Source organism: Salminus brasiliensis, chromosome 13 (genome assembly GCF_030463535.1).
Source record: "Salminus brasiliensis chromosome 13, fSalBra1.hap2, whole genome shotgun sequence".
Classification (NCBI taxonomy): domain Eukaryota; kingdom Metazoa; phylum Chordata; class Actinopteri; order Characiformes; family Bryconidae; genus Salminus; species Salminus brasiliensis.
The window spans coordinates 28415289-28426155 of record NC_132890.1 but is presented as its reverse complement, the minus strand read 5'-3'; the positions used below and the strand labels follow the sequence as shown (position 1 = coordinate 28426155).

The window sequence follows — 10867 nt, the reverse complement described above, 5'->3', positions numbered from 1 at the left end:
TTCTTAGTGTTTTAATCTCAGGAAGTGGGTAAGAAGAGCTGTGCTGATGTCATTTTGACCTACTGTTATGTGTTTTGGTGTAGGGCCAAGCAGAGAGTCATATGCGGACGGTGAACTCATACGCTGGCTTCACCGAGCTGGACAGAAACCCAGCCTTCCTCCTCCCAGAGACCAGTACGAACACACACACACACACACACACACACACACACACCTCACACAATAAGAAATCATACAATGCAGTTTTTTAAAGGAACAGTGTAAGTACAGTAGAGTGTACAGAGTGATTCTGTACAGACTGAATGATTACAGCACTATTACACTGTATATTTTTCATAATTTACTATAATAATAATAATATAATATTGTTATTTACTGAGACACTTATTACTACTGTTATTTGTATTAGAATTGAGCTATATGGCTACATTGTTATTGTGATCAATTTTGGCACATCAGTGTGTCATAAATGTCAGTCCATACATCTGAATGAGTCACCGGTATATTATATTTACTGTTTAGTTACAAATAAAATATAACAAATATTTTTTATTTAGGAAATTACTAAAAACAATTGTACTAGCTTTTGATATTGACATTCAGCCTGCAGCATTTAGCCCGGCCATTTAGTCTACTTTAGTTTAGTCCCACTTGTTTAGTCTACAGCAATTTGGCACCACCCATTCAATCTACAAACATCTAGTCCTGCTGAAGTTATAAGAAGTGTTTCAGCTTAAACTGTTTTAAAAGCAAGGCACAATACAAAGCAACCAGTCAAAAATAATCAGTGCCATAATTTAGCCATCTTGCCTCTGTGCATCACTACAATGGGAGATGTGATTAAAATGTAGACTTTTAGCTGAAAATCTAGGGAATTTAACAACAAGTATTGCATTAAGCATTTAAGAACGACGGTTTATTATTATCATTATTTATCAGAATTTCACATTTACCAGTGACCAAAATAATAAAATTATTTGTATAATATACAAAACAAAAAGTGACATGAGCTAGTTTACAGTTTCTGTCTGTCTGTGTCTTTCTAAGGTCTGAGTAAACGTGAGAAGAGTAGAGTGTCTGCAGAGGATATTCTCTTCCATGAAGACCCACGAGCAGCGCTGCTATTGGTTAGTCTACACACACATACACAGGACTTCACTTCTATGAAACTGTACCAAAATATACCATAAAATGCCCATAAATTTTAACCACTTGAACTTTCAGGTCTATGCTGTGTATGTGCATGTGTGTTGGTAACTGTGTGTTTCCTGTGCAGGAGAGAGCTCAGGGGAAATCCGCGCAGGCCAGCAGCAGCCTGTATGTATACACCCTTCCATTCACTTCCAGCAGATGTAGTTAGCATTAGCTGTTTTCATTCAGCATAATTAGATAGTTATCTTTTTTTCAGTTAGCAAAGTTAGCATGAGCTATTTTAGAATGTCAATATTGGGCTTTAACAATGTCTTTATCTGTTCTGGGGAAATATTAGTAACAACACATCTATAGAAGAAACAACTAACTAACTAGCTAACCCCATGGGCAAACAAAAAGATTCTTGGCCAGATGAGACCAATATGGAGGACTAAAAGTGAGGCATTTAACTCCAAGAACACTGCACCAGCTGTGGTGGTAGTAGGAATATAGTGTAGGGCTGTTTTGCTGCCAGTGAAACTGGTACAAGAAACAAAGTGGATGGAATAATGGAGGAGGACTACCTCAGAATTCCTCAGCATAACCTCAAACCATCAGCTAGGTGGTTGGCCTGGACGCGCTTGGTTGTTCCAACAGGGCTTGCTCAAACACACCTAAAATGTGAGTGTGGAGTGGATAAAGCAGGCTATCAATAAGCTTTTAAATTGGCCTACCCAAAGTCCTGACTTTCAAGAGGAGTGGTCAAATATCCAACCAGAAATTTGCTCTAAGCTTGTTGATGGTGATCGAAAAAGCCTAAATCTAAACAAATATTGTGTGTGCTGTGTGTAAACATATTTGTGATCCTGTTGTGATCTGTTTGAAAAAAACAACTATAACCCACCCCCCCACCCCCCCTCTAAAAAAAAGAGTATCATATGTACTCCATTTTGCTCCGGCTGCCCAATATTATCATGGCATTCGTGCCCATAATGAGTTTATGTATTACTTTATATATTTTTCTCCGTGCCACACACTTTCACTCACACAGACACACACATTATAAACACAAACACTCACCCACCATGACAGATGAAGTTTAATCTTGTGTTTGGTTTTGTGTTTTTGTTTTTAGGACTCCAGGAGAAGATGCCAGCAATGGTGAGCAGGGATGAGTTCCCACTTTTTAGATCAAATAGATCATAAACCACAAAAAAGTAAATTAGACAATTACTTAGCATTCTGCTAAACATTAGCTTTATAATGTTATCGTAGTTAATACTTTTAAAACCCTGCAAGACCCTGTGCTTTAAGCATGACCTTACTGACCTTACCTGTCTTTACTTCACCTTCTTGCAACTGTCACACTGCTGCATAACACTACACTGCCTTCAGCCTGACCACACTGCCCCTCTCTCTCTCTCTCTCTCTCTCTCTCTCTCTCTCTCTCTCTCTCTCTCTCTCTCTCTCTGTGTGTGTGTTTCAGCTTCCGCAGGCCTGTACTCAGCCAGACACACACACCTGGGTGCGCGTAAGGACTGTAAGTGTGCCCCCTGCTGGTTGGCTGCAAACTTTACTCTGCTGTGCTCTGCCATTATCATTACATCACACACAGTTCTCTCTAGGGAGTTCCTGCTAATCAATAATCAAACTCCCTTTCTGTCTCTGTCTATCTGCCCTCTCTTTCCTTTGCAGCAATTGGTTCTCCTTTTAAGCCGATGGAGGGGTATCAGTATTCAGGTGAGTTTGTTGTTCAGGTGATGTTTCGAACATCTGTACTGTTTGATCTCAGGGGGCTATTACTGACGACTCCTGTTTTGTAAGATCAAACAAAACGACCCAACTCTATCTTTCCAGTTCTGATGTATACTGTGTGTGTCTCTCTGTCTGTGTGTGTGTGTTTGTGTCTGTGTTTGTATGTGTAGCGGTGGAGCGTAATAACCTGATGCGGTTGTCCCAAAGCATTCCATTCACCCCAGTGCCCCCTAGAGGTAAGAATAAGTATTACCCTTTCTGCCCTTCTCTCTCCCTCACATCACTGCTTTGGTTTGTTGTTGTTTTGTTTAATTCAAGGGCTCTGTGTGTGTGTGTGTGTGTGTGTGTGTGTGTGTGTGTGTATGTGCCATGCAGGTGAGCCAGTGACAGTGTATCGTCTGGAGGAAAGCTCTCCCAATAACATCAACAACAGCATGTCTTCATGGACACAGCGTGGTTTGTCTGCAAAAATCGAGTTCCTGAGTAAAGAGGAGATGGGCGGCGGGCTGCGGCGGGCACTGAAGGTGCTGTGCACATGGTCAGAATATGACATCCTGAAACCCGGACACCTTTATATCGTCAAATCATTTCTGCCTGAAGTGGTGAACACCTGGCAGAGCGTTTATAAAGAAGACACTGTGCTGCACTTGTGTCTGAGGGTAAGAACCACACAATTTCTATAACAAAAACTAGGCTCTTATCTCTTAGCTCCGCCCATTCAGCCTACAGCAGTTTAGCCTTACCCATTCAGAATAACTGATGATAACTTATGATTTAAGTCATTATCTATTTTTTTGTTTGTTTTCTATACATTTATTTTGCTACAGTAGAACACACACACACACACACACACAGCACAGATGGAGGCGTGAGTGGGATGTTGTTGTACTGAGGGGATATAAATCTTTCCAGATTTTATTCACTGCTTTCCTTCCTTCCTCATTCATTTCACACGAGGACAATATTCCACATGCACTATTGTTATATCTTACCTGTGTGTGTGTGTGTGTGTGTGTGTGTGTGTGTGTGTGTATGTGTGTGTGTATGTGTGTGTGTGTGTGTGTGTGTGTGTGCGCATGCATATGCATGGGGTGTGGTATGTTCCCAGAAAGCTGGGGGGGGGGTCATATTCTCACACTAACACACACAAACTAATAAATAAGAGAACGTCATTGTTTTAAGATGGAAGGAAGACCCGCCCCCATTTACTGTAATACAGCTTGTTCTGTGTTTATAAAAGGATGTTTGTATTACTACCTTTTTTCTGCAAACTGCTGATGCGGATTTGTTGTGTAGCTTCACTTTAATCGATAAATAATGTAGGCATTAATAAACATAAAAATGCTTGCCTCTGTTTGGTCCAGTGCCCTTGATTTGTAATTGTGTTGTTTTTGAAACAATAACTTCTCTAAAACAGTAACTTTACAAGAAAGAGCACAAATGTTCTTTAGGGAAAAGTTTGATGGCATGTAGCGTTTGGTATTTGACGCAAGCTTTTTTTTTTGTTTGCTAACATTGCTTACAAACCCTCGACTTGGACTGTGACCAATTTAATCTCTGTAAATACCATCTTCAGATACCAAACACATCTCTGTTCATCCACTACAACTGTGTTCAGTGATTAATTAATATACTTTGAGTTCATCGCTAAACTGCTCCTTTTACTTTCAGTTTTTTCCCTACATATTTATTCATCAATTCTTTATTTCATTAATTGTGAAATTTTCTTTAAACTGTAAAAAGTGACTGGGCTTTCAAATTGGGCACTATAGGACATAAACATAGCTAAAAAAATGCTATGTTTAACATGCTAATCAGTGCATTTTAAGCTTCCATCTACATTATCCACGTAGCCTCGTAAGTGTAAAACTGAAGAAGCAAACATTTATTTGCTGATTCACCTATACAGTGCATCCGGAAAGTATTCACAGCGCTTCACTTTTTCCACATTTTGTTAGGTTACAGCCTTATTCCAAATTGTATTAAATTAATCTCTTTCCTCAAAATTCTACACAAAATACCCCATTATGACCATGTAAAAAAAGTTTTCTTGAGAGTTCTGAAAATGTATTAAAAATAAAAAACTAAGAAATCACATTTACGTAAGTATTCACAGCCTTCGCCATGAAGCTCAAAATTGAGCTCAGGTGCATCCTGTTTCCACTGATCATCCTTGAGATGTTTCTACAGCTTAAATGGAGTCCCCCTGTGGTAAATCCAGTTGATTGGACATGATTTGGAAAGGCACACACCTGTCTATATAAGGTCCCACAGTTGACTGCATGTCAGAGCGCAAACACCAAGCATGAAGTCAAAGGAATTGTCTGTAGACCTCCGAGACAAAATAGTCTCGAGGCACAAATCTGGGGAAGGATACAGAAAAATTTCTGCTGCTTTGAAGGTCCCAATGAGCACAGTGGCCTCCATCATCCGTAAATGGAAGAAGTTTGGAACCACCAGGACTCTTCCTAGAGCTGGCCGGCCATCTAAATTGAGCGATCGGGGGAGAAGGGCCTTGGTCAGGGAGGTGACCAAGAACCCGATGGTCACTCTGTCAGAGCTCCAGCGTTCCTCCGTGGAGAGAGGAGAACCTTGCAGAAGGACAAGCATCTCTGCAGCAATCCACCAATCAGGCCTGTATGGCAGAGTGGCCAGGCGAAAGCCACTCCTTAGTAAAAGGCACAAGGCAGCCCGTCTGGAATTTGCCAAAAGGCACCTGAAGGACTCTCAGACCATGAGAAACAAAATTCTCTGGTCTGATGAGACAAAGATTGAACTCTTTGGTGTGAATGCCAGGCGTCATGTTTGGAGGAAACCAGGCACTGCTCATCACGAGGCCAATACCATCCCTACAGTCAAGCATGGTGGTGGCAGCATCATGCTATGGGGATGTTTTTCAGCAGCAGGAACTGCCAGACTAGTCAGGATAGAGGGAAAGATGAATGCAGCAATGTACAGAGACATCCTGGATGAAAACCTACTCCATAGCGCTCTTGACCTCAGACTGGGGCGACGGTTCATTTTTCAGCAGGACAACGATCCGAAGCACACAGCCAAGATCTCAAAGGAGTGGCTTCAGGACCACTCTGTGAATGTCCTGGAGTGGCCCAGCCAGAGCCCAGACTTGAATCCGATTGAACATCTCTGGAGAGATCTGAAAATGGCTGTGCACAGACGTCTCCCATCCAACCTGATGGAGCTTCAGAGGTACTGCAAAGAAGAATGGGCAAAACTGCCTAAAGAGAGGTGTGCCAAGCTTGTGGCATCATATTCAAAAAGACTTGAGGCTGTAGTTGCTGCCAAGGGTGGTTCTACAAAGTATTAAGCAAAAGCTGTGAATACTTATGTAAATATGATTTCTTTGTTTTTTAATTTTAATAAATTTTCAGAACTCTCAAGAAAACTTTTTTTACATGGTCATAATGGGGTATTTTGTGTAGAATTTTGAGGAAAGAGATTAATTTAATACAATTTGGAATAAGGCTGTAACCTAACAAAATGTGGAAAAAGTGAAGCGCTGTGAATACTTTCCGGATGCACTGTATTTGGGGTAAGAGGGAACGATGGGGTAAACTGGGGGTTTTACATTTTTTTGGTCACTGAAGTATCACTTTAATATAAAAGCTGCCTGTACATGTGTGTCCAAACAGGAGATCCAACAGCAACGAGCAGCTCAGAAACTTACCTTCGCCTTCAATCAAATCAGACCCAAAACTATCCCCTATTCACCCAGGTAACACATGCATGTTGTTGTTTTATTTGTTTGTTTGTTTGTTTTGTTTTTTTTTGGGACAATTTAAAATTCTTTATAAAAGTCTTGGTTTGTTATAGATATTGTTATTTTAGACCCGCGTTGTGTTTTATGTCATGCTGTAGTAAAGATGTGTTTGTGTGTACAGGTTTCTAGAGGTGTTCCTGCTATACTGTCACTCTGCTGGTCAGTGGTTTGCTATAGAGGAGTGCATCACGGGTGAGTTTCGGAAGTTTAACAATAACAATGGAGACGAGATCGTTCCCACCAATCTGCTGGAGGAGACCATGCTGGCCTTCAGTCACTGGAGCTACGAATATACACGCGGAGAGCTGCTTGTACTGGACCTGCAAGGTGCGCTGTGTATGCATGCATCCACACACACACACACACACACACACACACACACACACACACACACACACACACATGCACGCTCACCTATACATTATAACTTCTTTGCCCTGCTTAACAGTCCTCAGTTAATAATGTGAAGATTATCAGAGGTGTACTGGACTCTTAGACATCTCTTTTAAGATTTTCCACTTGAAACTCTTACAGGACTGTGTTTCTTGTATTGGATTATACAGATTAGACATTCTGGCCACATCACAATTTACAGGCTACAGTGCCCTCTGGTGGAGTAGAGTTCAATGGCATTTCGTGGCATTTGATTAGGAGTGTGTTGAGAGTGTGTAACTTTCTTTTTTTCTTTCTTTTTTTTTGTTGAATTTCATAACTGTGTCTTAATAAATCATTAAACATTCAGTGCCATGCTAGCCGTTTTTTCACAGTGTTGCTATTTTCCTGCAGGAGTCGGAGAGGTCCTGACCGACCCGTCTGTGATCAAAAGTGGAGAGAAAGGGTGAGGATATAGCTCATTACTAAAATAAAGGATAAATGAATAGTTATTTGTTAGCTTATAACATGTATTGGATTGTTTAGTGTTTATTTACAGTTTGATTGTGCTAAACGGTTGCAGGTCGTATGACATGGTGTTTGGCCCGGCTAATCTGGGTGATGATGCAATCAGAAACTTCCGGACTAAACATCACTGTAATTCCTGCTGCCGCAAACTCAAACTTCCTGGTGAGAAATATCCTGGCTGTTGTTTGTTTATCTATTGTGTTTGTGTGTGTGTGTGTGTGTGTGTGTGTGTGTGTGTGTGTGCTCACCAATACTGCAATGTGGACTAAAAAAATATGTTTAGAGGTTATGGCATGGGTAAAAGTAGGGCTGTGTACTTGGTAGGCAGCCAAAGCGGGTAGATCATTTATATTTGGGTGCGTTGAATGTGTGCAGAAACACTGCAGGCTTTCCACACCCAAACCCCCCCCCCCCCCCCCCCCCCCCCAACATAAATTACCTTCATGGGTGTGAGTTGGTAAATTACTTAATGTTTCACTATTGATATAGAATAATTCTTAGTTGAATAGTTGATACTGGATACTAAATAGTTGATACTGGACAATCCATAGAACATATTGAATAATGTTAATATAAATATGGGTGTTTGTGTGTGTTTTTAGACCTGAAGCGGAATGACTACACACCGGAGAAAGTGGCGCTGCAGCAGGATGACCAAACCGAGGGCTCCCCCCCTTCCCCGCCAGCAGGGGGTAGCACTAAAGAACAGCGCCATTCTATGCGCTTAATGCTGTGAGACACACACCCACATATATTTATACATAAACACACACAGCATCTGGAAACCCACTGGTACCACAGATACTGGAAACAACCCTCCATATATGAGAGAAAGCGAGTGTGTTGGCATGCATTGGATTCAGTGTTTGTCTGAGTGAGTGAGTGAACGAGTGAGTGAGTGAGTGAGTGTCCAGGTATAGCTGTTTGGTCGAGAGCCGGTGCGTGTGCGTGTAGAGGGATTGTGGATCATTTAGACGTTACACTGATGATAAGGTGTCTGTAGGTGAACAGACACTGTGTAAAGATGCATTTTACGATGTAAAAAAGCTAAATATGTTTTTAAGAGATTTTTTTACATTTATATGTGAATATTTAAAGTTCCTGTTGACTGGTACAGTCTCATGGTATTGGGGTTCTTGCATTTATCAACTATGAGAAGTTGCCTTGTATAAATAAAAGCAATTTTAAGTGCATTGTACTCTAAAGTGTGCACAGGCGTCCCCGTGCAGGGCCTGTCCACATCAACACTATGAGACTTTACACAGTGCAGAATGTTGACACAGTTCTTTTATATGTCTGTACAAATCCATGTAGTCACATAATGGCATCTATACAGAGCAAAGTTTCCAATCTTGTAAAATGGGCAGATTGCAATGCAATTTTTACACCGTGTGTGATTTTAATGTGTCAAAATGCTGAAGCGATGTTCACAAAGACAAACATGAATTTTTAATGTTACAGAGGTACTATTGTTTTGTTTTTTTTTGTCATTTAAATATGTATGAAATTTTTAATCTATCTGTATCCTATAGATGCAAATATCTGGCACGAATAGAGCGGATGAAAGTGAGAGTATTTTATCCAGGGGAATATGAGGTTATATTATTCTATTCATTTTGTACTGCATATCATTTAAACTAATAAAAAACCCAAAGCCTACTTAATGGTCCTGTGTTATTAAGTGCTTTTTTAGTGTGTGTGTGTGTGTGTGTGTGTGTGTGTGTGTGTGTGTGTGTGTGTGTGTGTGTGTGTATATAAATGTTTGTGTGTGTGTATATGTTGTTTTCTCAGAGCAAAGCCTCGGTTCCCCTAAGACAGCAGTTTAGACAGTGTCACATTACTCAGCCATACTCACTTTACCTAGATCTAGAACACCTAGATCAACCTTGGGCCCAACCTTGACCCTGGAGGCCCACTGTCTAGCATGTGTTTTGGTGCTTTCTCTGTTCACATGACCCAACGTATATAACTGTACTCATAACTGAGCTAAAGTGTGGGTCAGAGCATGGGAAACAAATGTTTAGGGCAGTGACTGACCTAGACTCAGTTTACTTCAGATCACCTCAGTCCATCTTGACCCACTTTACTATTACTGAGTTCAACTAGACTCCTATCATGTAGATTTGATTCACCCAGATTCACTTCACATGGACTCACCTAGACTTGGATAACTTAGTTACTTCTTAGACTCTGTTTACATAGACTTGGATCACTCAGACTTTGTTCATGTAGATGTGCTTCATATAGGCACCGCTTAGCTGAATTCACTAAATCTAGACCCCGTTCAGTTAGACTGGGCTTATATTTACGCGGCTCATGTAGACTCTGATCACCTCAACTCTGTTCAAGTACATTTGGTTGATACATTTGCATCTAGACTCTCTTTACCAAGATTTGGTTCAACTGGACTCTGAATTATCTAGGGCCCTATTGTAGCGATCAGTGGTGAGCGTGTCAGTGTGTCTTGGCTGCCGTGGCTGCAGGAAAAGTACACCTTACTCTGCTCGAAATGCGCAAAAGGCATGTACTAAGTCTCTTAATTAATCATGGGTGTGTTTTGGGCGTGACTGGCAATAACCCAATCAGCTCATCACTTGCCATTACCTTTAAGTGCCAAGTGCAGTCTGACTTTGGCGGATTGCTTTTTCATGGTGCAAAGCGGGGTGTGCGCACGTTGGGCACGCGCCTGTCATTGTCAAAATATCAATAAACGTCTGAATGTTGACGCCTGCCAAGGTTGTTTTCAGTCAGTGGTGCACCTGTGTTTTCCGTTGCCAAGATACGCCAGAAATGTACCCAAACTGAACACACCTCATCTCGAGACCACCACACCCGCCGGCGTAGATTTATTCACAATACAATCGAAAGGCGTGAAAAAAGGCTCTTGCCGGGGTGTATGATGGGGCCCCTAGTCTCTGTTCACGTAGATGCAGCTCATCTAGACTCTACACTCCAGTTTATGTAGACTCCCATAGATGGCTCGCTTGGCGGCTGGTAGAAACATCATTACTGAAACCAAACCACAGCTCACACAGTAGCATCATTCATCACACACCTATATAGAAGCTTGTTTGTTTAGATAAGAGGTTTTAAAAGGAAGACATTACGAAATAGTTTCCTGGATTTACATACGTGGGTGGGGAATGTACCTGTTACAGGTGAGGGTGTGGTCAGAGGAGTTTAAAGAGCAGAAAATAACTGCAATTCAGCTCAATGTCGAGGGCAGAAGTGTGAGAAGATCATTATCATCCTCATCATTATTATCATCCTCATCAGTACGCCACCATGCCTGTGAATGTGCTG

At 41.2% G+C, this 10867-nt stretch overlaps 1 protein-coding gene across 1 annotated transcript in view; it reads left to right on the top strand.

Moving 5' to 3' along the window:
• Positions 1–9223, top strand: part of trpm7 (transient receptor potential cation channel, subfamily M, member 7) — a 41871-nt gene extending 32648 nt beyond the window's left edge. The window contains exons 28-40 of the mRNA XM_072695834.1: positions 84–174; positions 1048–1127; positions 1277–1317; positions 2267–2292; positions 2618–2671; positions 2827–2871; positions 3057–3122; positions 3262–3545; positions 6537–6619; positions 6786–6991; positions 7451–7502; positions 7620–7726; positions 8167–9223. Of these exons, the coding sequence (XP_072551935.1) occupies positions 84–174; positions 1048–1127; positions 1277–1317; positions 2267–2292; positions 2618–2671; positions 2827–2871; positions 3057–3122; positions 3262–3545; positions 6537–6619; positions 6786–6991; positions 7451–7502; positions 7620–7726; positions 8167–8300 (1269 nt within the window). The 3' untranslated portion in view covers positions 8301–9223. The remainder of the gene's footprint in view (positions 1–83; positions 175–1047; positions 1128–1276; positions 1318–2266; positions 2293–2617; positions 2672–2826; positions 2872–3056; positions 3123–3261; positions 3546–6536; positions 6620–6785; positions 6992–7450; positions 7503–7619; positions 7727–8166) is intronic.
• Positions 9224–10867: the final 1644 nt, after the last annotated feature.